The sequence below is a fragment of the Micromesistius poutassou genome (genome assembly GCF_964030765.1).
Source record: "Micromesistius poutassou genome assembly, chromosome: 16".
Lineage (NCBI taxonomy): Eukaryota > Metazoa > Chordata > Actinopteri > Gadiformes > Gadidae > Micromesistius > Micromesistius poutassou.
Window position 1 is genome coordinate 14,950,596 of NC_140286.1, and position 27,608 is coordinate 14,978,203.

The window sequence follows — 27,608 nt, forward strand, 5'->3', positions numbered from 1 at the left end:
GATAGATATTTTTTGCTAACCGTCTAGGAAACGGATTGGTAAAATAATAAACCGATAACATAAACAGATACAGGAAAAGTAAGGTATTGACGTGGAACAGTCTCTGACACATTCAACTGTGTCCATCCATCCAAATTCACTGTTGGCACACTCAAGGCCAGTTTGTAAAGTCTTGAGTATTGCCTTGTATCAAAGTGTCCTTCATGGCAGTGGACTTATCTGGTGTCAATGCCATAGATTATATTGAGTTTTAAAGGAAAGCGCTACATATCTATTGTCCTTGAGCTCTAGCAAACAGCATTATGGCTTGAATTTCTTCAAGGCCTTTGGATTAATCCCGTCATTCAAACGGATTGCCACCCTAAGAAAGAGAAATGTGTTATTACATAGTAATTACAGCACACGTTTCGTCTCTAGATAAATGTATCAAATGATTTGCTTACTATATGATGGACAAGTATTCTTTATATCTAACGAGCTAACATTTGAACTACAGTGTTGGTGGGTGCACTTTCTGACTGTTTTAGATTTGTTACTGTGGATATTTACCTCACGGTATTGTTCAAACTGGGGTTTTAACAGGTTGATCATAACTGCAGCCATGTCAAGACATTCCCGTTTCTGCCGGTAGCAAAATGACTGCATTCAACAGGAAAAACATGAAATGTTAGTTTCGGATCCGGCAACACAATATTTTGTATTCCATAATACTTGATAAAAACTAAATTAACAATAACAAGTGTAATACATATTTGACAACATTCTAGGTGAATCTGCTCATCAGAACCGTTTTTATTTTTGAAGGTTTGATCATTTTTATTGTAGAGTGAGTAAGACAGGAAGGTATGGGAGCGAGAGGGGAAGACATGCAGCAAAGGACCACAAGCAGGAATCGAAACCACGGCCACTGCGGTAAGGACTGGGCCTTAACGGCACACACTCTACCCGGAGCACGGCCCTCATCCCCTCACCCGTTGAGCGTACTGAATTCCAGTCGGTCTCTGCGTACCTGTTTGTTATGGACGTGTTTCATAGAGGCGACATGGTTCTTCGCGGAGGTCGCAGAGGTGGAGATGTAGACGTTACACACAGCACAGTGGAGCATATCCACCCTGCTCATGTGATCCGTCTCTTTCAAAGCTGAACAAAAAAAACACACAACAAAAAAAAAAAATCACATTACAGTTGGGCACCAAGCCATTATCGCAGAAAATAATTGTCAATGTCAATTTTGGGCGCTCTCAGCTCGCCTTACCTTCGATGTCCTGATCCACCATAGCACTGCAACACTGTCTCACTTTGAACATCATGACTTCCTAGGAGTTGTAAAGAGAACCACTGTAAATGACCATTGACCTGCATGAACCACTTGGCATACTTCATTTACCTCATTTCATTCTTTCATTCTTTGAATTATTTCAAAGGTTGAGGTTCTATTCAAGACAAGTGCTACAAGTGGAGTCCTTTTTTTACAACTAGCCATTTGTCAGCTCTTAGATAATTAAAAGCAGACCGCAAGTCAACTGCAGTCCCACATTCATTTAACTGTTGGTGCCTGTGGGTTGGAACGCCGTCTCCCCTCACTGTGTCTCCCATACGGTTTGTTCAGTACCTGCAGGAAGGCTACAGTCAGGTCGTCGTAGTGGTTCAGCTGCTGAATGTGCTCCATGGTGTCCCAGTGGCCCCTGCTCTCCAGGTGCTCCTGCAGCCCCTCCAGTCCAGCACATTCCACTTGACACAGCTCACAGGTAGAGGCACTTCTACAAGATAAACCACACACAACAATGTAAGAGTTGACACCCTACCAGCCAGTGCTTAAAAACAAACAAAGCGAACACCAACCTGAATATTTTTCATTAGCGGATTACTTTGAGATCAATGATAAAATTGCAATCATATAGAACTCATGTCTCAAATCAGTCCTAGCTAAAGGTTTGGATACATCTGATGTTCAATATCTTTAATACATTTTAATGAAATTCAACACCAACTTAAATGTGTCAGCGAGTAGCCGAAATAATGTTTACTTTTCGGAGAAGCGCAGTGTAAATGAGGCCTAGGTATTATTGCTGGAAAGAAACCCAGCCGAATAACATCTTGAAAATAACCATCTCAGGCCAAGGTAAACAGCCGACAGACGTCAGACCCTTTTGGATGTCTTTGGATGCAACTCAAAAAGACGTTTGCTCCAAATACTTTTGTCTTCAAGAAACAAATGGCAGTGTGTATGCTTTTCAGAGTGCAGCATTGAAAGGGAACCGGTCAGCAGTGGAGAGGAACGAGACGCCTAGCTAACAAACATGGCCACCACAACATCCTCAAGTGACTTTTTGGAAAACACCACAGCCAACAACTTTCACTTAATCTCTCAAGAACATATTGCTCATGGCAACCGGCAGGCTGATCCTCCCAGTGAATAATGTCTGGGCAAAGCAGAAAGAAATCTATATATTCTTCATTTTATAGACTTTTATAGGGATTACAGCTGGACAATTTTTTTTTTAAATAGAGGTGGAAATAATGGGCAGCAGCCCTATGACTAGATTATAATATGTTTAGTCCAAGGGACCTCGAACTATAAAGGACCAAGTGTGCAATGGAAGTAATGAATAAAGTTGAGTAGGTCTGGATTCTATTGTCGATCCACTGTGGCTCTAGTGTCTGTATGAACACAAGTTGTCTTGTTCAGGTTACTCTTTTGGTCCGTGCACACATCAGTATCATTACAGAGACATGTCCAGCTTGGATGTTCAGTTTGGAAGTGGTCTCAAAAAATGTCAACATGAATAATATAAAGATTGATATACTTTTGCCGAATTAAACTAAGCCATGTCATCTACTTTGTTTTATATATTAGGGGCTGGCCCTCTTCTTTCAATGCACACTGCACTTGTCTTTTATGATGAACTTGAAAAATGCAAGGAATGTCACATGTTACAGAATCCTCCAGTAAAACCCTGGTTACGCCTCCTTGCCCCCAATTAGAATTACAGAGAACACGGGCGACCATCTTGAATGTGTGATTTGAATGGAATTTGTATATTTTCTGACTGTAGAAATAAAATGTAGAAATTAGTTTACCAAGCAATCCATTTTCTGTTGATGTGCAGCAAAGTCATTTGTTTATGTTTTCACCATGTCATGGTGTCAACACAAACGTGGATTCTCTGGACCAAACTGCCAAAGGTTCATGTAGAGGTGATGACACTTCTAAATGATGAACTAATGAAGTGCACCTGATAAGGGGCATCTGGCTCAAATGTCTTTCCCCTTTCTTGTCATATGGCAGCAGCAGCAGGGGTGTGCATACCCCAAACCATGGTCGATGTGCACGTTAGCGACTGCTGTATTTGTTTAATAAATGATAACATTGTGAAATCTGTTATGAATGTTACTTAGAGATAGTTATAGGTTACCACATTTGAGTAGTATGAGGTGTCCTACTGTTGTTCCATGTCCTTCACTGTGATTGCTCTGCTGCTCATGGCAATCTCTCGTGGAGATGCCATGTTAACCGATGACCCTCCTGTAGAGCAACAAATAGTAGGATTAGCATAAGCCAAGTACACTACTACTACAACACTACTATAGATCAGAAATCCATCAATTAAAACTACTAAATATGACCACAAACTAAGCAATAACTGCCATTATCTCATGAACCCCAAGTTCAGGCTGTGGATGACGGATGACTTAGGGTCAGATGTAGGAGTATTGTCCCTTAACATGAAGTCAGAGCAGACATGAGAGAATATCAGGAAATGGACCCAGAATCTGCGCTGTCTGGTGCTTACCGGTTTCACAGAATCTTGTTAGAAGCTGATAGTCTGCGGGGAAGTTTGGCGTGGATAACCCAACACTTGTGGCAAACTGCAGGAGACGAAAAGTGGTTCATTATTACCAAATAACACAACATTTTTACTTTGCTTAGTGTTCCACTTTGTCCCCTTTATTACATTGAATCCACAATCTTCAAGTACACTGAAAGATGCGGCTAAATGCATCAACATGATCCATGTTCTAACCAGAGCATGCAGTGGATAGCGAAACACATACTTCTGCATTCAGTGGAGGGACTTGTTCTTCCCTGAGACTGTGTTCTTTGGGACTGGATCTCTCATTGGGCCTTACAGGGTCGTAACACATCTGGTCGTAGGTCCTAGGAAAACCAGTACTAGAAGCCCGGCGATGTTGGCTACAACTTGGACTGAGACTGCCACGCTTTGACAGTCTGGCATCTGGGTCTCGGTCCCGCCTCTCTGCACCCCGGTCCCACCTTTGTGCGCCCGTCTGCTCGGGCTTGGCCCTCTCCCGGCGACTCTGAAGGTCCATGTCTCTCTTGGGACTGTTGCCGTTGCACCGTTTCCTCTGCCCCATCTCAGACTCGGACTCTGACGAGAGCGGGTCGTAAGGGTCGTAGAGGTCCACCCTAAAGGGATGAGGAAGCCTTTCTGAGTACTCCATCAAACCCTGACTTTTTAAAGATGTAAAGAATGTCAATTAAAATTGTCCACTAAATACATATATGAATACCATATACAAGTAATAACTACAAAAACGTACTCTGATGTGTTCTCCTGCGGACTGGATCCATCGGTGGGTTTGAACGTAGAGGCCCAATGAGAGCTCCACTGTCCTCCGGGAGAGGCTGAGGTTTGAAGATGTAATTCAAGGTATTTGGTATTTTGTGTATTTATGCAGCCTCTACCAACCACTACTGTAATTCCCAACGTGATGTAACATTATTTAGGCATGCCTCAATAATCAACAAACTTGTTTCCTAAAAGGCCACCAATGTACCATTCCCTTGCTGATCATTTTGACTGTAAGCCATCTCTAACACGCAAACTTGAGTGTGGCACGATGATTAATCTAGACGACTATTACAAGGCGTATTCTGTTGATCTCACCAAAAAGGTGACTTAGTGACCCATACCCGGTGTATCTCACCTGTATGCTTGGGGGCTGGCTGTGTTGTGGATGGTATGTGAATATTACCTCTATGTTTAGGGGCTGGCTGTGTTGTGGATGGTATGTGAATATTACCTCTATGTTTAGGGGCTGGCTGTGTTGTGGATGGTATGTGAATATTACCTCTATGTTTCGGGGCTGGCTGTGTTGTGGATGGTATGTGAATATTACCTCTATGTTTCGGGGCTGGCTGTGTTGTGGATGGTATTTTAGGTGCGCTGGGTGGTTCAGGGATCACGCTTGTTGCAGCAGACCTAAAGCAAAGTCTATGGATACCGAAAGATTTGATGACAACAAACGAGCATCAGTCAATTCAGTCAAAGTTATTCAACGATATCTAGTACTTCTATGAACACTTCTCTTCAGTGCAGCATTTCTCCACAAAAACAGCCACGTTCACGTTAGTGACTGTCTCTGTCTCTCTCAGGGAGAAACAAATTCAATTTAATAATCGTTGTTTGGAAGCATTATCACAAAACATACACATTCCGACATAACGTCAGACTCAGAACCCATACGAAGTCAAACATCTGTGTAAAACTCAAATCAAATCAAAGATCGTGGTAGCTTTACCCTCCCTGTCGTGGTGGATGTTGTGGGACAGCTCCTTTGGGTGGCTTCACTTTGAGGTATGGATGATTGCGCCTGTGGTTCATTGTAACGTTAAGTTATATGAATATAGATATATATATATATCCTAACTAAACTACAATTCCTCAAACACAGCTAACCAGTTAGCGAAGGTGACCGACTAGTACCAAAATCTACCACCAGATGGTAGCTTTCTCTTACGTTCAACGGCATGACCTGTGTCTAGAGTCTAGACATACGTCATGACGTTGAACGTAAGAGAATAGGCGTTATGCCAAAGTCCTGGTTATGCCGCCTTCAAAACACTCGGAGTTTCCGGGAGTTTCGGAGGTTCGGACCAAGGTCTAGACTCTAGAGACCTAAGCAATTATCTGCACATATAAATCACTACATGTGCTTTATTCTGGCTGCTCAGTATGGCCTTGTGGTGCAATCATATGTCATTATATGCTCATTTAACAATGCTGTGCAATCTCACTATTCATTACATTACATTAATAAAGCTAACGCTTTTGTACTTTTTTTTCTCTCTTATCTTGTGCCCAGATGCAGTCTGAACAGACGGGTGAAAGAGGGGTAGGATTTCAGCCTTCTGCTCTCCAGATTACATATGGCCTATCATATGGCAAATCTTTTATTAAAAAATAAATTCTGCAAGCAAGCTATTAAGTCATTCAGACAATTTCAGATACTACTAAACTATCCTTGACTGCAGACATTTGGGCTCTAACCCAGGACCTTTAGGCTAGGAAATACCCATCCTGCCAATCTCTCGTTCTCATCTCTGTTCTCTTCCTGACCTAGAACAGGTCATTATGTCGATTAGCATTATAAGGTTTTCTCAAATGCATTTAAGTTTCCACAACTATCATACTCAACAATACTGTAGCAGCTTTAATACTAGTAATATAACCAGATTAAAAGAGCCACCTATGACAGAACAAACTGGTTGGGAATGACACAACTTCAATTATGTCAACTTTTCCACAAATATGAAATCAACAAGAAACAATCAACTTTTTGGTTTTATTGTGCCATAACAGACTGACCTTTGAGCATGTGACCATTCAGGAGGTACAGAAGCTGTCATGATGAGAAAAACAGCTTTGAACATTATACACAAATACATCAGAAGCAAACAAAAAAACAAGGGTTCTCATTACAATGTTCTGAAATGTACACTTAATCCATGGAAAAATCGTAATACTAGTGGGATAAATTAACATGTTTACAATAATAGTGGGATAAATTAGCATGTTTTCAACGAAACCATGAAAACATTAGGGAAAATATATCTCCCTTTTGATGACTGTGTTCTTCCTGGTAAAGTCATGAGTACACAAGACAAAGGTAGGGATGTCTTTTGTAGCTGTAATAGCAAAAGCATTCACTAAACAATCAAATATATATCACAAGGTACAGATTAATTCCTGTACTTTAGGCCTTAGTCAATATACAATCTTTGCCCTGACGAGGCAAGTCCAATAGTGGCTCGTACCGGTCACATAAGTTAGATAACTCAAGCTACAGTTCTGACTGTTTCTAAGTGCACACATATTTTTGGGGGCCTACAAGTCCTGGGGAAATAAATACAAACATGTTATATTTAATAATCTGCATATAAAAACTGTTGTACCGTTTCGTTTTATAGTTTACACTACATATTTATAGAAAATGCCCAAATGGACAGTGTACGAATAGATTAATATAAATCATAAAAACCTAAAATGCCTTTTTGGGCTGTTTGTATTGACGTCTGACGCCACTGTAAAAGATTTTTAGCAGCAATTAAGGCAAAAGGCTGTTCCCCATGGTTACAATTATACCTGAGTACCTAGGACAATAAAATAATGTTACATGTACACAAACTTTGGTGTATGGAATATTCTAACATGAACATAACATATTTGCTGTTTTAAAACACAAGCAATGCTAAGAGTTAAAAACTAAACAGCTGCATTAAGTCACAATCAAATGTATCAGAAAATAATTTTCTTTGTCTCAGTCCTGTCTCTCTTGCCTATTACCAACTGAACCATATCTAATCTATTGTGCTATAATTATGATCATTGAAATAATCAGGAAAAAAATAAAAAATAAAAAAATATTATTAAAGGGTACAATTTGTTGGACCACCTGACGGCTCTGCTAACTTTCAAAGCTGCCAGCCTATTCGTGTGTCCACTTTTCCTGTTATCGGCTATAAGCCATTCGTGAAGGAAACATTGGTCTCTCGGCTGATACTTTCTTTCACTTCAACTGGCAGTGCATCAAAGAGGTGGTCCTCAACAACTAGGCAGTTCTTGCGCAGCAAACGGCAGTTAACCAACTGGGCAGGAAGTCGGTCTAGACAGTTCCCTCGCAGCTCTAGCTGCGTCAGCTGGACAAGTTGGCCCACTGTCTCTGGCAGAACGGTGAGCCCATTGTTTCCAAGACAGAGCGCCTTGAGTTTGGTGCATCTGAACAGTTGTTTGGGAAGCACCTCCAATTTGTTAGAGTTAATCGCCAGGTGTTGAAGGTTGTGGAGGAGTCCTACGTCTGTTGGCAGCACTGTAATGGAATTGTGGCCCACATCTAGATGTCGGAGTTTGGGCAATGTGAACAAGGCTGGAGGCAGGGTCTCCAGTTTGTTGTGTGACAGGTGGAGTGCCTCTAAAGTTTTCACTTGGCCGATGGAAGCTGGAATGGTAATAATTTTGTTGTGCCACAGTTTAAGGCAAGTCAACCTCTTGAGGTGTTGAAAGCTGATGACCTCCTCTATGGTTCGGATGTTGTTGGATTTTAGGTCAAGTTCCTGTAGGTTGGTCAGGCTGAAAATAGCATGGGGAATTCGCTCCAACTCACAGCTATGTAGCTCAAGTTCAGCAAGGTTAGTCATCTTTTTAAGACTATTGAGTACCAATAATTTGGTGTCATCGTTGTGCACCACTAATTTTACTAGATGTGGTGAGAGCTCAGTGATATTGGTGGGCATTTTTGTGAGATTGCTCTTCAGATATAATGTTTTGAGGTGTTTCAAATCACGCATGGACTCTAGACCTATCATTTTGTTATTTTCCGAGCTCAAATTCCCAACTAGATTAAGCTCCCTCAGGCTTCTCAGCAGATACACCCAATTAGGAATTTCTGCAACATCAGTGAACTTGACATGAAGGCAGCGTAGATGGTCACGAAGGAATGCAAAGGCAGTCTGCTCTACTTTGGCTGGGCAGTGGCAAAGATGCAGCTCCTGCAAGCTTGTCATCTGAGAAACCTTTGCTGAGAACCTCACCTCGGGAATCAGTTCCAGCTTAAGCACGTCCAGGTCAGTGAGATCAAACACTGCATTGGGAAGTCCAGAGAGCATGAAGAGATGCAGCTCCTGCTGATCCTGTGCATTTCGCGTCACAAGCTGCCTCAATTTTTCAAAAGTCCACTCGTGATTAAGACTGATCTCTCTCAGCTTGTTTTCGCTGACCTCTGACAAGAATACACCGAAACGCTTGGAGTACAGCTGGTCATACTGGTCAACCATGTGTAACAGGAACGCAAAGTCGTTTTTGACATCTGGAATGTCACTGAAGCTGCTCTCCTCTCTGACCTTCTCAAAGGAGTACTCTTTAAGGGGCCGCCGGAATAGCCAAAAAAGAGAATAAATGCACACCATCCCGTATATCATAATCAAAGCCATGTAGCTGAGAAGAAGCTTTCGCAGCATGAAAGCCATATTGTGGGTGCAAAAGAACTGCGTGTACCCGGTCAGATGTTTAATATCGGGAACACATGTGTGCTCGAACTCAATAGCAGCCATAAAAGTGGACGTGTATGACAAAATCACAATGAACTTGACTGTTTTGACAATGGTCTGAGCCACATACAGCTTGTAGATGAAGTCACTGTCCTCCACGTGGGCCCGGAACTTTCTCACCTTCTCAAAAAGGGCTTTGGCCTGCTCGCCGTCTTTCTTGTCCAGGATTGTCATACTGCTTGGGACCTCAACGATGGGCTTATCAGCAGAGAACTTGACCCCGCTATTTCCAAGCATGGGTGTGGACAAGCTTGCGTCCGTGCCATCTTCTTTGCCCTCCGAGAGGTGTTTTGGAGTCGTAGTCTTCCCTGTCAGCCGCTGTTTGTTTTCCTCAGAGTCCTCACAGGCGGTCTCAGAAAGAGCCTTGGTGGTCCAGGGAGACTCGAAACATCTACCCAGGATGGAGACAAAGTGCTCAATCTTTGAGCTCGTTTTGGGGTATTTAAACCAGAAATTGCTGCTTACCATCAGTATGAGGGTGTGGATAAGTGTGAGGTATGGAAAGTACTTGGAATACCAAGGCAAGGCAACATGGTAGCACATTTGGTTGACAAAGATATATTGTTGATAGTCCAGGTTGGTGCTGATCCCGGCTGGCTGAGAATACATTTTTGCCATGGGGCCAGTGTGTGCATGTGAAACATGGCTCCTGTGGATCTCACTGTCAGGTAAGTCCTTGGGTATGATCAGAGGGGTGGGGGACAGCGTTGCCACATTGACCCCTTGCGTGGTTGCCTCCTTTGGACTTTGTGTGGAGAAAGGTTTAGACCCCGCCCCTGACGTCTGCTCCGGCTCCTCTATAAAGGGAAGGCACGCCACCTGGTCCTTGGTGATCTGCATCGTCATGGCAAATATAGCCAGCATGAGCATGATCACGCCCAGGTAGTCCATGAAGACGTCCCACCATGGCTTCAGGATGCGGTAAGTCGGTTGGATGTCGTTCAGGGATGCAACCTCTGTGAGAGTGAACATCACTGCAATGAAGAAGATAGAAAATTTGGTTATGGAACATGTCAACATGTCTCAGTTTTCCATCCGATTGTTGATGAACTCAAGGAGGTTCTTATTATTGTATGGTATCAGATTTCCTTCAACGTGAAAGTACAACACTGCAACAACAAGCAACTCACAGGGGTTTTCAGTTTGCCAATAGCTCAAGGGCAAGGTAAAGAATTGTGTCATACACGTTTATCTGGTTACCAATACAATTCGGAATCAATGGAACAATGATACATTAAACATTTACTCAAAGTAATGAATTTGGTTGTCTTGCATCTTTTTAAATCTGTACAGACAAAGGGCCTCACATAGATATAAACAAAGGATAAATAACTGCTACTGTACTGTGTACAAGGAAACGGTATTAAACGGATGTAAAACTTAATTTTACATTTTAAATTACGCATACAAAATTTCATATTATCCCCACATCAATTCCGCTTGCAGCCACTCAATACAGCCCTGATTGTGACTCACACCAGACGTGCATTTTTATTTAGCTAAGAAAAGCCATGTGTGGTTTTATGCCCTCTAGTTATGTGGTGCTTCCTGTTTGGGTTAGGTTAGGCAGTTGCTCTAACCTTCACCTGTAAGTAAGCTGTAACCTCATAACTTAAGGCCAGGTTACTTTTCAGTCTGAATCTAGTGAACTTGTTTACCATGAATTTTCCCTTCACATTTAATGATCAGCTTATCTCAATGATTAACTGTATTCGCCGGTTCCCATTTCACATTAGCTCAACAACGTCACCCAAAACATCCACAGTGGCCCGTTTGGAGGGAGGTAAGATAGGAGTTAGGTAGAGGTTAACGTTACACTAATACACTACTCGATAATTATTTACAGGTCTTTGCTCTTTGAAAACGGGCGACCGGCTTCCATGCTTTAGGTGGGCGATATCAAGTCAACCGAGAGACGAAACATAAACCAATATCGCTTGCAACTGAGACATTTTAAAACAAGATGTTATTCCATGTGATCGTAGTCGGGGGACGTCAGGTGACGGAACACTGGGAACACTGGGAACACTGGGAGCCGAGCCTAGTGGGGCTAGCACTCTCACGCTATGATGAACCACACGTTAACTCAACCAGCATAGCTCGTCTACTACTATGTGATAAACACGTATAAACGGCGGTCAACTTACTGTTTGTCGGCTGTTATCAAAAAACTATTCTCTCTTCGGTCGACGATCCATGTCTACTCTTAAAAAATAAAAAATGTCCTAGTTCATTGCACTTTTATGAGTCCGATCTCACTACATGCATGTACCTAGTCCGTCAGCCTTGGACCGTGATGTCGCAAACGTTACACACATTTCCTAATGCTGAGACGAGAGCCATCTCGTCTTCAAGTTGGAGAGTCTGCGCAGATCCTCTCCTGGCCCCCCCGGCTGCGACGGACCGAGCGGTCCCGTGTTGTGATCCGCGGTGCTCATTGGACGGCGGGCTAAGCTCTGAACAACACACAGCCCGGCTCGCTTATCTACACTTCAACTGGGCGGCAGAAGCTCAGGAGGTAGAGCGGGTTGGCTGGTAACCGGAAGGTTGCCAGTTCGACCCCCGCTCCTCCTAGCTGGGTGTCGAGGTGTCCCTGAGCAATAACGCCTAACCCTGACTGCTCCAGACACTTTGGATAAAAGCATCAGCAAAATCCCCTAAGACTAAATGTTAATGTAAATGTAAACTGTTCAAGGTCCTAATACCCCCAACCGCCTGACCGCCACTGGCGTAACTTACAGAAAATAAAAGATAATTCATATACTCACCTATGCACCATGCCCACACTTGCCACGCCACTGGTTTGTTATAATTAACCGGTCTGTGCGTCTGTCTGTCTGTCTGTCTGGCTGTGTGTTTGGAAAGCCACCAAATAAATAGAATCCAAGACAGTGTATTTTACTGAATTGTATTCTGTCACGTTATTGTAAAACTGAAGCCGCCTTAATGGCAGCTATTGTCAGGATATAGCAGGATATGGTAGATGATACACAGCATAGAGGTGTTGTCTTCTGAGTTTCACCATGATACAGGTTTCAACCGGTCCTGGGCTGCTGGCTGCTGCTGCTACTCTGCTGTGCTCACTCCTCCCATGTGCACTTTGAGAGGAAGTAGGAGACACGCTTGGAGAGGGATCTGTGGTGGCTGTACTGTTCTCTGCAAGTAGCCAAGGTTCATTGATTCTAGGTACAATATGTTGCTTAAGGGTGTTAAAGAAATTAGAATTAGGGCTCAGAAAACATTGGCTTTATTTTTTGTGGTGCTTTTATCACAAATGGTAGCCCAAACGGTATTACTATCCCTAAAAATGTAATTTCCACGCTCACTCCAATAATCATTATTTTATAATATTGTTGTTATTATTATTATTATTAGATATTATATAATTATTATCGTTAATAGTAAATAATCCAAAAAAATCTAACCATAGTGCCCAATGGTATAAAGACAGTGGCCATGTCTGTCATGCCTGGCATTGGGTGAAACAATATTGTGTATATATATATATATAATACAATATTGTATATATATATATAAATCCTAATATTGTATTATATATATATATATATACAATATTATATATATATATATATATATATATATATATATATATATATATATATATATATATATATATATATATATACACACACAATATTGTATATATATAATACAATATTGTGTGGAGGAAGGTAGGATGATCCCACTATGCTGGTCAACCCTCTCCCTGTGGTTTCAGAACGGTCTTCAGTTGTATGGAGTATGGACACTCTCCCTCTCTCTAGTAAAACATGTTGTGTTTTATCTAACACACACACACACACACACACACACACACACACACACACACACACACACACACACACACACACACACACACACACACACACACACACACACACACACACACACACACAGCTACACAAACAACTTTGCCTCTGTTAAACTGTAAATCAAATCAAATGATTCAGCACAAATAACTACAATCAGGGTGTAAGGATCATGACTGTATTTATATATTATTATTATATCTTTATTTGTTGTGTTGTTTTGTGTTCAGTTCTAGACACTGAACGTTTTCAGGTGCTATAAATGTTATTTACTGTGTGTGTGTGTGTGTGTGTGTGTGTGTGTGTGTGTGTGTGTGTGTGTGTGTGTGTGTGTGTGTGTGTGTGTGTTTGTTGGTTTCTTTGTAGGTGTAATGTTGATTTTGGGATATAGGCCTATTTGCCAGTTGTAGATCATGTGTTGAAGATGGTTGCAGACTGCCCTGGCACAAGGGTTAACCGTCTCATCATCTGGTCCCATCAGAGCTGAAGTTCCCGTGAGAGACATTATCACTTAGCTTGTGAAAGGATTTTCTACTAAAATAAGTTATTTTGCTAACTTTTTATTATGTTCAATGCAGGAACAGTTTATTTCTTTATAGGTCAAGGCATGTGCTTTTCATTTTGTATCAGTCAACTATTTATTTTATTCAGTTATGTGAATACATTTGTATTTAAAAGTCACAAAGAAATGTACATGTATCCCTTATTTAATAATTGACTATCAGCACAAAACATTGGTCCTGAATCGGTCCCAGAAAATACTGCTCAAAAGGTGATTACATGCATACAATATGTCATGCTGATGGTTTAATTGTATAATATACATGTATTAACACGGCCAAGGCGGGTTTCTCAGCCCTAGGGCTATGCATTTGGACCGTCAAATATATATGATTATTTTTTATGCGTTGTGTGTATTTTGAACCTTCTCTCTGCCCGTTGTTTTGCAGACACGTGGTCTGAAAAATCTATAAATAGAGGTAGAATAATCTATTGTTCGCCTGTGTTGTCTGAAAGCTACTCGGTAACATGGCGTCGACAAGCCGGTGCGTATACATTATTTAAAATTGAATCTCATTGCTTCATGTGTGATGCTTGAATTATGTGTTGATAACAAACAGTCGAGTGGTAAAGGTCCCCTACTGCCACGACATCGTCGGTTCTAAAGACGTGTTCGCTATTTCGTTATCTTTGAGGTATTTACTGGTCCACCGTTGTTATGCTACAACGTTGACCATCCAAAACTTAATCTATTGCGAAAGGCATTTATAATTATTATAACAACACTACGGTTGCTTTGCCCTTTGTGGAAGTGACTTTTGTGACCTGCCTTTTCTTTCTTATTATTATTGTATGTGTTTGAACCATGTTTGTAGACTGCTAACCGATGTGTCAGTCGTCCACCTCCACAGTCAGACACCACTGACTTTCATTATCATTTTTATAATACAAAAGACGCCTTACAACGATTCACATCTGCGGAGTACGTGTCCTACGTGTCCTACTTGTCAGATATCCGTGACGTTTGACTCGGGCAGAAGTTTTACATGTTTGTCTCCCGACACCAGCAGTAGTTGGTGGGGTGATGCGTCGTGACCTCGCCGGCGGCCCTCGTGACTTGGGCTGTACATTGTGTGTGTGTGTGTGTGTGTGTGTGTGTGTGTGTGTGTGTGTGTGTGTGTGTGTGTGTGTGTGAATACACAGACACACACACACACACACACACACACACACACACACACACACACAACGTTGATCGTTGTCGGACTGGGAACACTGAGCTCTCTCCTAGAGAATACTGTTCCGAATTGCTCGGAGTTACACTAGAAAATGGGGTTCCTCCTCGTTCTTCGGGTTTATCCCAATGAGGAAGACAGTGAAAAAGATGAATAGATGTTGCACTCTTTTTTTAACTTATGTATGTAACTTTTGTCATCTGTTTAATAGGGAAACATCACTTTATCATATCATGAAGGAAACGTTACAGATCAAACGGTTTAGATGTGATGGTCAGCTCCTGTGTATAACTCACTCTGTCACCCCTACACCAACTCACATTCTGTCTATCTGGTACTTTTCTCTGTAGCGGAGAGGCCCTGGCATTACCCAGAGTGACGTGCCCAAACCACCCCGATGCCTTGCTAGTGGAGGACTACAGAGCCGGGGACATGATCTGCCCCGAGTGCGGACTTGTGGTCGGTGAGTATTACCGCCCGTGAAGCAAGCAAGAAGTGTCATTTCAGTGCTGTCCAGGTGTTGCCATATGTGGTTAGGGGTGAGGGTTAGGGTTAGTGCCTTTTCCTTCACTTGTCCATAAAAAGTTAGAATATGTTAGAATCAACAGAACCCATAAGGAAGAGGAACACACTTTGTCAGAAAGGAAATTGGTTGTTTATAGGGCTGAGCCTGAATTTTTGAATGTTCTGATATTAGTTCCTTTCGTAGCTATTCGAATGTCAATTGAGTATACGAATGCATCGTTATTTTATATTATATAAAAAATATGAAAATATAAAATGTCAATATCCCAGTGATTTAATTATATATTTGAGGGCCTTAGACGTCCAGGACGGCTCACCTCAACGCTTCAGTTGACGAAACGGTAGCCATCATTAGCAAAATATGGGTTGAACGAATTATCATTTGTTAGATTTGTAGTTGGATTATTCACTTTTGCATTATTTGAATATTCTGGTAGAACTTGGACAGCTTCCGTCCAGTGTGAGGATACACAAGCCAGCAACCCCCCAGATATCAGGGCTGAAATAATCTAGAACGGTTTTAATAATGAATGTATTTAGCAGCCATTTCGATGTTCAAACGAGGCCAAAAGGCCCTACCCACTAATGATACCGTGTTGGTTATTTAGTGAACATGAATAGAACAGGTGACAATGTTTTCCCATCTTTTCCCGTCATCACTGGGTAAATAGCACCAGTCCTGCTGTGAAATGTTTTCAAAAGGTTGCATCATGTTCAAACCACCTATTTGCTTTGTGATAATTGGTAGTAGGCTGAGTCTCGTACTTTGGAGACCATGTTCAGAAAACTGGGGCTGATTATGGTCCCACGTTCACGCGACCCCGCAGTGAGCGGACCAATCACAGCCCTTGCAGCTGCGTCGCCTCAATGGAAGGTTACATTTTTGGGAGGGGCACGCCAGGCCCTTGCGGTGGACACAAGGACGTAAGGGGTCCGTAACCCCCTTGCGTTGCATGAACGTGGGACCATAATCAGCCCTTTAGGCTGCATTGAAGATCTGCCGGTCGAACCTCGGACTGAGGAGTGGATCCCAAAGCTACTGACGGGATTTTGTTGTTTGGAGTATAAAAACTATAATAATGTCAAAGGTTAAATTCAAGAAGTGCTAAACTATCTTTATGTGGGAAGTCCTTGGAAAGGAATGAAAGTCTTGTACCAAAAAAAAAAAAAAAATTGTTGTTGTTGTTGCTTTGAATCAAATGTTTTATGGTCACGCTGTATCTCGTAGTTGCTTGGCTTGCTTCAAGGCTCAAAACTTTTTAAGGATTTTCTGAAAGGTCAGAGTGAAAGAATGGGAAATGTCTGAAATTGAGCTCTTTAAATAGGGGGTCACTGTTCTGCTCTATTAACATTAACCACTCCCCCGAGGGCGCCCCAAACAGCCTCACAACCACACTCAATACAAACATTTTATTCAATCTATTTGTTTTGACAACATTTAAGCGCCATCGAAGCAGCTCACCCCAAATCAAGGAGTGTGAAGTTATACGGTGTATAGAAACAATTTTTAAAAAGACACAATGTCGCCTTTCTGGTGGTTTTGATGCATTCAGCACCGCTTTGGCAATGCCAAATGCAGTGCTTGTAAAAAAAGATTTTTGAAATGCTCATAATGGCTTTGTATTCTCTGTAAAGAAGCACAGTGTTAAGACATTTGTTTTATAACTCTAACCCTGGAACTCAAACAATTTTCTTAAAAAATATTGAAACAATTCCAATAAAAGTGAGACAATTAGTCGATTATCTGCTTGAAAGAAGAATGAGCGGACTAAGATAATCTTTTTTAAATGTGCTTTGGACATTAAGGCAAACATTTCTGAGTCATGATTAGAAGATGGTCGGGGTTTCTAAGAATCAAAAGCAAAGTGCAGGGAAAGGGAATCTTCCAATGGAGATGGGCTTGTGTCTGGAACGAGAGAGCAGCCATTATCTACACTCGGGCAGCCATCCAAGCACACATCCCATCTCCACTGGAGGCATACAGGGGGATGCTGATTGGCTCGAATGTAAGTAGACGTTATCACTCCGTTTCCCGTTTAGAAAAAAGTGGTGGCTTTGTCTGGTAGAAAAAGAATGCTCCCATCATGTGACAGATGCATTTGTGAGCGAGTCTCACCTCAATGCCAAAATATTCCACTAGCCGTGGGTTCTGATTCCTACAGCTACTCTGCACTCTGGCCAGCAGTTTATTAGAAACTAGGTTGTGCAGCACATGGATCTTTATAACGACTCCTTTGCTTGTATGCTTCAATTATTACTTGCTTTGGATAAACGCGTAGACCTGCTCAGTGGACATTCACCCTGTGCCAGCCTTACTTTCCTATTCGAGCAGTCGGAACAGCTCTCGAGCTTGTGTTAAGAAAGCTCCCAGTAAAACCTGAGTCGCCATGGAACAAAGACCTGGCTGACGCCTAATGGGCCCCCTGGAGTCGGGGGGCCCCCTGGGGTCATCAAGGACATCTCTCTCTGATGCAACCTCCTGCTCGCTCTGTTTACCCCACCCGCCCACTCCCAGCCTCGCCTGCAGGAGGATGAGAGGCTGGGTGTTGGGAGCGTTCATGAGGCTGGGTCTGAAGGGAGCTAAATGGATTATATTATCACAGATCTAATCCTTCTTGCTTAATGCATATTTCAAGGAATAGAGCAGTTGAAGGATGGGGGTGTTGTTGGTGGTGACGGTCATGTTGTACTGCACTCTGTGTTTCTCTTTGTACATCGTGTAGTGTTGTAATCCTTCCATCAGTGGTTCAACACAGACGGTGTACCTGTGAAGTGGCTGGAAGGAAGTGGCAGGAAACAGAGACTGAGGCCTGTATGGCTTTCAGGCTGCCTTCTTTATTAGAGCATGTTTACAGGTGTAATCTGTGACTAAACTTAATGGAATCAAATCAAATAAAGCTAATCAACCAACTAATTAATTGAGTGAATTCATTTTTGAATAAGGAAGGATGAGGACTGAAGTTATTTAAGTTCAGTAGTTAGTATGCCTTCTGCTTAAGGGAATGGGGTATGTTTCAGCTTGTTAAGTCTAGATACCTGAAGCATGTCTGAGAAGGCTTTCCTAGTCTTTTATTTGTCATGCAGATTTTGAACTGGTTAGTATGGTTCCCACCAAAGAAGGACCATTTGCCTGCAGCTCCACTAGCGCTCTACAACAGAGCAGACAGCCGGGGGGTGTGTGGGTGATCCAGCGTACAGCAGAGCTCTGGGTGCCACGTGGAATACCTTAGCTACTGGTTGACATCGATGTGACGACCCCTCTCCCCTTCCCCCAGGTGACCGTGTGATCGACGTGGGCTCAGAATGGAGAACCTTCACCAATGAGAAAGCCACCAAAGACCCGTCCAGAGTGGGAGACGCCCAGAACCCCCTGCTGAACGGGGGAGACCTCACCACCATGATCAGCAAGGTGAGGGTCGCCACGGGCCACTTCTCTAGTGTAGAAGACTAAAGCCTCTTTTCCACAGACAGTAACAGCTCAACTCGCCATGACTGAGCGTGGCACGACGTGGTTTGGTTCCAGGCACGTCGTGTTTCCATCTAGAATGAAATGCCTCTTCAACGTGGGCGGGTCGTCGGAGCACGCATGCGCCAAACTGCAGTGACGTACTTATCCACGCGTGTCGCGTCGCACCACATAAACAGACTTATTCTTGCGTGCTGATCCTGCCATGTTCAATAATCAATCACTGTTGTCGACTGAGCGATGATGCTAGTATTGAAAGATGCCGGGTGTCAGGCTTGTTCGTCGCGCTCGTCCAGTGGCGTCACTCCCTGGCCAATCAGTGGCCAGCAGCCTGTTTTACGTCACACAAAAGTATCAGATCAGCTCTCTTGGACCCTCGACGGAGGTGAGACTGAAAAAGTACCAGGGACCACATTTTGGTGATCGAAATGCAAGAAAAGGCGGGCTGAGGCGAATTGAGCTGGTACTGTGGGTGGGAAAGGGGCATCAGACCTCCCCACCGTGATCAGCAAGGAGAGGGACCGCCGACGGCCATCATGAGTTTCAACGCAGAAAGTAAAAGTACAAATGATGATAGAATACCAACATTTAAAGTGTAAGACCCCCTGTTTCAACTGGGATGTCTTTGGGCTGAGGGGGTGTGTTATCCCGGGGTTACGGCCAACGGGGACCTTTTGATACCTTTGCAATGCCGTCGTTGCGTTTGAACGTTGTAATGAGCGTTGTAATGAGCGGTGCTGTATGTGAAAATCTTCAAGCACCGCTGAGTTATAAAAGTGACTAGGAAGCCAAACTCTCTCTGGGTTGAGAACATTGGAATCCACCACTGTTCAGAACGAGCTTAACAAATCCACACACACTGTAGCGTTGTACTAGAAGTGTCCAGGGAGCCTGACTCTCTTGGCCGCCGGGATCAACACCCACCACCGCCCCGACAGAGCCCCACACCTCCTCACAGCCCTCAGTGGAGGGGAACACTCTCAAAGTGTGTCCCTACCACTGCCAGAAACACAGGCTTTGGTTTTCCCTTCATGACGGCCTTTCTCAGTAACCCTGATAAAATGGCCTTGATTACCAGGTTGAAGACCTATAAGAGATATTCCCACGTTTAAAACTAACAGAAAACTAATCACTTAAAGTAAGAACATTTAATATAGGGCAAGGGTTCAAAGTCAAACGATGCAAATCTAGAAGGGAGCCAGAGAACAATTCGCAACGGTTGTTAAAAAGTGTTTTGTGTAAAGTGCGAGGACCCCCCAGGCTAATGGAATATTTCCAAGTCGATTCTGGGGATTAGGGAGGAACCAGTGAACCCAGGGAGCAGCTCGCAGACCTCAGCCACCAGGAAGAGAATCTCAATGAAGGACGTCATTGAAGGCCACACAGGAAACAGTAGAAGGACTTCTAGTAGTTTGAGGCCCATCCGAGATGGAGTCGTGAAAGTCCAGCCAGAGATCAAAGCGGGCCTAAGCCACCCCACAGCGGGCTAGTGAGACACAGTGAGACAATCATTCCTAACACTAAGAGACAGCCACGGTAGCATTAGTCTGTGTGTGTCACATTTAAACTCTATCAAAGGAAGGGTTTTCTTTCATGTTATCCCACTCTTTATTTTTTATCAGGCTACTAATTAGGAAGTGGTGTTACGGAGACACTGAGGGTGTAACCGGGGCCGCGGGTCACCGGTGGGACTATGAGGGGTGGAGCTGTGACACTTGCGTTGCCATGGAGATTGTTCCCATGGTTGCGGCCAGGTGATGGGGCCCTGTGGGGAGAAGGAGGCTGAGATCAGGCATTGACCCAGTTAGCTGGCTGGTAGCAGCTTAGCTTTAGACAGGCTCTTTTATAGTGGTACCAGACACTGAAGCACACAATGAACCCCCAGATGAGGCTGCTTCTAATGTTCATGTCGACTGTCCCTCTAAGCCTTTCTCTTGTGCCAATTCATTCATAAGTGGAGTGGAGGCCCGTTTCCACTGTACGAATACTTATTGCTGAACGCTGTCATTTTCCCAAACCGAGGTCTTAAACAATCTGGCTCTGTTTAACAAGCAGCTTAGAAAATGTAAAAGCATATATTTTATAGTATGTTTAAATATTTGTGTACGTCTGTGAGCCGTTTCCCGTTCACGTGATGAACGGCTCAAACAATGAGATACCAACGGTGGATCAGAAGGTCTCTGGGGCTGCTGGTCCTCCGGGCCTCCTCACTGTACCGCTGCTACGCCCGTGGTCTCCTTAGGGCACCGGCGCCGCCAGCTTCGACGAGTTTGGAAACTCCAAGTACCAGAACCGCCGCACCATGAGCAGCTCGGACCGTGCCATGCTGAACGCCTTCAAGGAGATCACCACCATGGCCGACCGCATCAACCTCCCCAGGAACATCATCGTAGGTCGCCCTCTCCCACCGCCGCCACGGGCTCCCCCTCAACGGGAACTCTGGTCACCACAGGTCGCTTCACGCCTGAATAAACCTGGAGCTAAGAAACGTAGAGAAATAGACTAATAAATAATGATCACAAATAATATAAAGATATCAAGTTCAAGATTAGGACTTTGGCATTTCTTCCCGTGTGCCTTATAAAGATCTTGAGGAAATTGGTAACTGAAAAACCATCGAGACTGACAGCCTGTGTGGGTGGGTTGAATGGGACCATTCCGGGAACAATACCCATTGTGTCTTGTTTTTTTCGCCCCCTAAGGACCGAACAAATAACTTATTCAAGCAAGTTTACGAACAGAAGAGCTTGAAAGGTCGTGCCAATGACGCCATCGCCTCCGCCTGCCTCTACATCGCCTGCAGACAGGAAGGAGTCCCCAGAACGTTTAAAGGTCAGTCCGGGTTCACCCCCAGAAGCCTCCCAGCCTGGGGTGCTCTGTGATGCTCTGTGATGTTGGGGTTTCATAATAACAGACAGAACATTAGGCTCCTGGCCCTGCCTTCACTGTCGCTGGGGCCCAGCCTGCTCTCTTTTGAACGGGTTATTCAGCTTTTGGGGGTTAGCTTCAAAGAGCCAGTGAGCCCACTGTTTCAGATGGAATTCAAACCCTATGGGATTTAAAAATGTTTTGGGATGAGAGTCTTGTGAAGGAGTGGGGCCTGTTATCCCCATGGTAATGACCCACCCCAACCTTTTGATACTTTCTTAGTATCGTCGTTGTGTAACTGTCATGAGCGTTTTAATAAGCAATGTATTTGAAATCCGCCACACACCGTACTTATACTATAGGTGTCCAGGAATAATAAACATGCTTTTCAGAGCGAGGTTATTATTCCTGGACACCTATAGTATAAGTACGGTGTGTGGCGGATTTCAAATACATTGCTCATGACAGTTACACAACGACGAATAATGTCAGCCTAAATAAATCGCTGCTCAGACGGAGCTTCATCATCAACACACACCGTGGCGTTATACAACAAGTGTCCAAAAAGCTCCACTTTCTCCCAGACGCCGCAGTCAACCGCAGTCCAGACAGAGCTCCACACGTCCACGCACACACACTGCCCAGACAGCGAGAAAGAAAGGATCCACAATAATTAATAAAGTATCTAGTCAAGTTATTTAGCAGAAACATTTTAATTCAACCATGAACACTAGAGAAGTCTAATGATTATCCTGCTTAACAATAACTGCATAGTAGCTATTTTAGAGGCACATCTTCTCCTACATGCGTCTCTGGTCTGTTGTAGTTAAAACCCCAACGCACCCCTCCTCCTCCCCCAGAGATCTGTGCCGTGTCCCGCATCTCCAAGAAGGAGATCGGCCGCTGCTTCAAGCTGATCCTGAAGGCCCTGGAGACCAGCGTGGACCTCATCACCACCGGGGACTTCATGTCCCGCTTCTGCTCCAACCTGGGCCTGCCCAAGCACGTGCAGATGGCCGCCACCTTCATCGCCCGCAAGGCGGTGGAGCTGGACCTGGTGCCCGGCCGCAGCCCCATCTCCGTGGCCGCCGCCGCCATCTACATGGCCTCGCAGGCCTCGGCCGAGAAGAAGACCCAGAAGGGTGAGAGACGGAGGGGGGGGAGCGTCCTGGGGGGCGGCAGTAGCTCAGGAGGCAGAGCGGGTAGACTGGTAACCCGGAGGGTTGCTAGTTCGATCGTCGAGGTCACGCACTGCTCCTGTTGCCTTGCGTGGTTGACTCCGCCATCGGTGTGTGAATGAATGGTTGTAAGTAGCTTTGGATAAAATCATCAGCAAAATCCCCTAAATGTCTTAGTTTGGATCCAGACTGGTAACTGCACTCTGGTCAAACGCCTGAAGAGACCGCTCACTCTGCCCTGGTGTCCAGGGCTAGGCTGATCGTCTCACTCCTTAAGAGATTGATTACATGGGTTGATTTGTTTTGTGTGTGACTGCCATTTTAACTTTTTTTCCCTCAAACTGTGCTTTTCAGTCTTATCTCACTGCTGCATGTTGATTGGCACTCTTCAGCTTTATGAGCTTGCATATGTTTTTAAAGATGAGATAGGATGAACCTGTGAACTCAAGGAGATTGTGAGCAATGCGGTGACACTTTATGTATCAAGCTAACATGTTAGCCCTGGTGTCCATGTAGATCTAATGTTGGTGTCAAGGCAAAGCTAGCATTGGCCTTGGTGTCCACGAAGAGCTAATGTTTACATTGGTATCTATCCCGAGCTAAGAGGGTATCTGCCTAGACAGAGCCCACATGTGAGCCTTGGTGTCCACATAAAGCTAACAATAACATGTGTGCAATGCAGGGCTAATACGTTAGCATTGTTTTTGTTATGCAGAACTAGTGATAGCCTTGTGTGTGTATCAATGGCACGTTAGAGGTTGGAGGTGGCTGGCGTCCATGCAGAGCTAACCCCGGTCTGTGTGTGGGGGTGGCTGGCGTCCATGCAGAGCTAACCCCGGTCTCTCTGTGTGGAGGTGGCTGGCGTCCATGCAGAGCTAACCCCGGTCTGTGTGTGGGGGTGGCTGGCGTCCATGCAGAGCTAACCCCGGTCTCTCTGTGTGGAGGTGGCTGGCGTCCATGCAGAGCTAACCCCGGTCTCTCTGTGTGGAGGTGGCTGGCGTCCATGCAGAGCTAACCCCGGTCTGTGTGTGGGGGTGGCTGGCGTCCATGCAGAGCTAACCCCGGTCTGTGTGTGGGGGTGGCTGGCGTCCATGCAGAGCTAACCCCGGTCTCTCTGTGTGGAGGTGGCTGGCGTCCATGCAGAGCTAACCCCGGTCTCTGTGTGTGTTCCCGTGTGCTCAGAGATCGGAGACATCGCCGGCGTGGCTGACGTGACGATCCGGCAGTCCTACCGGCTGATCTACCCCCGTGCCCCGGACCTCTTCCCCCCCGACTTCAAGTTTGACACGCCCGTGGACAAGCTGCCTCAACTGTGAAGACCCCCACGCTACACACACTCAGTGAAGACACTTTCTGCTGTAATCCTAGGGTTATATTATCTCTTTTTATCATACTTTGTTGGATTTGGGAAGGTTGTTTCCCACCTCACTTAAGACTCCAAGCCTTTGTTTAGGCACTCTCGCAGGAATACAAAGGACACACATTCCAGTGCTTAAACAGACAGATAGCAGACTGTGCAGGCAGTATTTCATTTGAGTGTATATAGCTTGTATATATGTCCAAGTCAAAACGTGTAATAAGTGCTTTCACAATTTTAGGCTGGTTTCATACTATACGATTTTTCCTTTTTTTTGTAGAAAAAATAATCTGGTTCTATTTTGTTAGCTTGCATTGTTCTCAGTAAATTAAGAAATAAAAGATTTTTTCCGTAAAGCATAGTTCACCTCATGGTTTGAAAAAATGATTAAACTCTGTTTACCAAAAGCACTTGTCTCTATTTGACGGATAGATGACTGGACTGGTATCTTACGAGGGCTTCTCGTGGGTTATGTTTAAAGTCGATCAGGTCAACACTGGCCAGACAGCAACCGCTGTCTAATGACTTGAAGAGCAGCCTGTTATAACGAAGGCCATCAGGGGAATGGGACCATATGTGTACCCAATCCTGAACAGTTCATTACCAGTACTGTTTGTTAGTTTTTTTTCAATTGACAGTCCAATCGATTTCATCTATAAAGCAGAAATGTGGAATCATTGTAATTCTAATGGCATAAACCAACTCAAATAAATCGAATGGAAGTCGATTCTAAATTTGATTCCTAATCTCAAGAATTGACCTTGATCAGGTGAGGCAATCTGTTGACATTAAGTAAGACTATTTAAAATGGATATTTATTTTACCACCATGATATAGAGCCTGCAGTAATGCCTGGTTTTAAAATTGGCCTTTTGATTGGCACCCAAAGGTTTTCTATTGCAATCCCCCCCAAATAGTATAATTGTACAATGAATACAAGTACAACTACATTTGAACACTGAGTCGGGGCTAACTACCAAAATTGTTTAATCTACATTCACTGTTTGCAAACAATGACTGCAAAGATATTTAAAGCATCAATGAAGGCGCTGGCCTCTGGAGCCAGCGTGTGCAGGCGGGGCTGTACGACAATGAGGGAAAGAAGCAAACCCCTTTACTAAAATAGGCCCTCATCCTGAAAACCAAGACTGCTTTCCATATCAATTCAAATGCAAAATATACAGTGACCATGACATCTCATTGGCTGGTTTTATCTCTTTCGGCAGAAAGGAGTTACAATTCGAACCCTAAAATTTTTAGCGGCCCAGTGCGCCAAGCTATTAAAACTACCAATCTAAGGAAACCCAACATTGAATCTACTGAACATACCTCTTATAACAAAAGGTGTTAATATTACAGGTGCATCTCAATTAATTAGAATATTGTGGAAAAGTTCATTTCAATTAAAAAAGTGAAACTTATTATAGATTCATTATACCCAAAGTGAAATATTTCAAACCTTTTTTTGTATTAATCTTGATGATTTTGGCTTACAGCTCATAACCCAAAATTCTGTATCAGTGTGAATATTGTGAATATTGTGAAAATGTTCAATATTGAACACTCAAGGTGTCACGCTGTAATTAGTTTATTACCTCAAAACCCCTGAAAAGCTTTCCTTTTTAATGGTCTCTCAGTAAGCTTCACAATCATTGGGAAGACTGCTGACCTGACAGTTGTGCTGAAGTCACTGACACCCTTCACAAGGAGGCTAAGCCTCAAAAGGTCATCACTAAAGAAGCTGGCTGTTCACAGACAGCTGTATTTTGAGGAAATAAGCTGATTAGAACTGACACCTACAATGTTTAACTTTCACAATATTCAAAATTTCAGTTACCCCTCAGTTTGGGGTTTTCATGAGCTGTAAGCCATAAACAAGATTACTACAAATAAAGGCTTGAAATAATTCACCTTTGGTGGAATTAATCTATATAATATAAATTGAATAACTGAAATGAATGAACTTTTCCACAATATTCTAATTCATTGAGATGCACCTGTATATACGAGGTATATTGGAAAACTGGGTCAGTGCCACCAATGTTTAAGGGTTGCAAACTGGTGAACACTAACTGTAATATTCAGAGGGCCCTCTAGGGGGCATGAAGGAGTCAACTGGCAAAAAATATTAAGTGTTTCACCTTCCCTCATCTTGTTTTTATTAGCATCTTTTTCTTTTCCGTTCTTCCTTCTGAAACAATAGGACACAATTTCTTGACAACTTAATGTTTAAGACGACAAAGAGTAGTGTTTTTCTTTTATACATAACCTAGCTTGTAACACTGGTTGGGCAGACTTAAGTGTTTGGACCATAATTCAGATCAACTGTAAACAGAATATGAAAAAAAAAAAAAATGCAAACGTTTTTTCAACGAAAACTTAAAATGGGCGCCTAGTGCAGGCGGTGGACAAGGCCGGGACCGGATACAACGGACTGTAGTGTGTCTGCTCCATCTTGGGGTTTCAAGTGAATACGAAAAGTAGTAGTCGTCATCAAGATGTCCGTTACAGTTAACTGTCAGCTAGTTCAGTGAAGATGATGGCTTAAGCACTTCCAAAAAAAAAAAAAAAAAAAAAAAAAAAAAATCATATTTCACCAATACAATTTTTTTTCAAAAATGTTCATCATAAGTGAGTCAAAGGTGGAGACAACAAAAATATATGGAGGAATATAATCTGTACAGCTCAAAATCAAATAAAAAACATATTAAAAAATAAAAACAAAACAGGACAGTGACATGGAATAACATGATTGTGATGTGATGTCACCTGCCCGGAGTTCATATGAAAACATTCTCAGTGGTCAGACCGTGGACACCATGGTAACGACAACAGGAGAACGCAACATCCCTCCTGTTCCTCCTTCACTGCTGTCATCTGTATCTCTGTTAAAAAAAGTTCTTCATGTTGATTAAAAAAATATAGAGCGAGAGGTGTTGGCGCGGCGGGGGGGAGGCGGACTTCTCTCTTCCCCCGGCCGCACAGAGGCCCCGCGGGGCAACGTCCCCCCTCGGTGCGGTCGTCGGGCAACCACCTGACGATCCTATAAAACTGGTCAACACAATAAGAGCGCGAGCTACAGTCTTTGCTGTGTGGGTTGGTTCACAGTGTGTGTGCGTGTGTGTGTGTGAGTGTGTGTCGTGTGTGTGTGAGTGTGTGTCGTGTGAGTGTGTGTGTGTGTGTGTGTGTGTGTGTGTGTGTGTGTGTGTGTGTGTGTGTGTGTGTGTGTGTGTGTGTGTGTGTGTGTGTGTGTGTGTGTGTGTGTGTGTGTGTGTGTGTGTGTCGTGTGTGTGTGCGTG

At 43.7% G+C, this 27,608-nt stretch overlaps 3 protein-coding genes across 4 annotated transcripts; 1 reads left to right on the forward strand and 2 right to left on the reverse strand.

The window, feature by feature from the left end:
* Window positions 1-120: 120 nt before the first annotated feature.
* Window positions 121-5,713, reverse strand: LOC311361407 (uncharacterized protein). The gene is made up of 11 exons (XM_084481576.1): window positions 5,545-5,713; window positions 5,143-5,237; window positions 4,564-4,648; window positions 4,057-4,429; window positions 3,795-3,870; window positions 3,445-3,526; window positions 1,613-1,760; window positions 1,256-1,316; window positions 1,010-1,140; window positions 550-639; window positions 121-361 (listed from the first exon to the last, which is right to left on the reverse strand). Exons 1-11 carry the CDS (start codon window positions 5,625-5,627, stop codon window positions 341-343), a joined length of 1,245 nt encoding a protein of 414 aa, XP_084337702.1. The 5' UTR covers window positions 5,628-5,713; the 3' UTR covers window positions 121-340.
* A 932-nt stretch (window positions 5,714-6,645) lies between these two features.
* On the reverse strand, window positions 6,646-12,358 carry lrrc8da (leucine rich repeat containing 8 VRAC subunit Da). 2 transcript variants are annotated; one of them, XM_084480882.1, is made up of 2 exons: window positions 12,118-12,358; window positions 6,646-10,323 (listed from the first exon to the last, which is right to left on the reverse strand). In XM_084480882.1, the coding sequence occupies exon 2, from the start codon at window positions 10,319-10,321 to the stop codon at window positions 7,763-7,765; it is 2,559 nt and encodes an 852-aa protein (XP_084337008.1). In that variant the 5' UTR covers window positions 10,322-10,323; window positions 12,118-12,358; the 3' UTR covers window positions 6,646-7,762. The 2 variants fall into 2 exon arrangements, with proteins under 2 accessions (XP_084337008.1, XP_084337007.1); XM_084480881.1 differs by lacking the exon at window positions 12,118-12,358 and adding an exon at window positions 11,497-11,773.
* A 1,791-nt stretch (window positions 12,359-14,149) lies between these two features.
* Window positions 14,150-24,806, forward strand: gtf2b (general transcription factor IIB). The gene is made up of 7 exons (XM_084481355.1): window positions 14,150-14,225; window positions 15,266-15,378; window positions 18,716-18,849; window positions 21,149-21,295; window positions 21,609-21,738; window positions 22,635-22,916; window positions 24,135-24,806. The coding sequence occupies exons 1-7, from the start codon at window positions 14,209-14,211 to the stop codon at window positions 24,266-24,268; spliced, it is 957 nt and encodes a 318-aa protein (XP_084337481.1). The 5' UTR covers window positions 14,150-14,208; the 3' UTR covers window positions 24,269-24,806.
* Window positions 24,807-27,608: the final 2,802 nt, after the last annotated feature.

Excerpts from the sequence above, each read along its gene's own strand:
- LOC311361407 (XM_084481576.1), bottom strand. The coding sequence starts at position 5,627 with ATGAACCACAGGCGCAATCATCCATACCTCAAAGTGAAGCCACCCAAA. Across the intron at positions 3,871-4,056 it reads TCCCTCCACTGAATGCAGAA|TTTGCCACAAGTGTTGGGTT; the intron begins GTATGTGTTTCG and ends CGTCTCCTGCAG. Across the intron at positions 1,761-3,444 it reads GTGAAGGACATGGAACAACA|AAGTGCCTCTACCTGTGAGC; the intron begins GTAGGACACCTC and ends TTTATCTTGTAG.
- gtf2b (XM_084481355.1), top strand. Across the intron at positions 15,379-18,715 it reads CGAGTGCGGACTTGTGGTCG|GTGACCGTGTGATCGACGTG; the intron begins GTGAGTATTACC and ends CCCTTCCCCCAG. Across the intron at positions 21,296-21,608 it reads ACCTCCCCAGGAACATCATC|GACCGAACAAATAACTTATT; the intron begins GTAGGTCGCCCT and ends TCGCCCCCTAAG.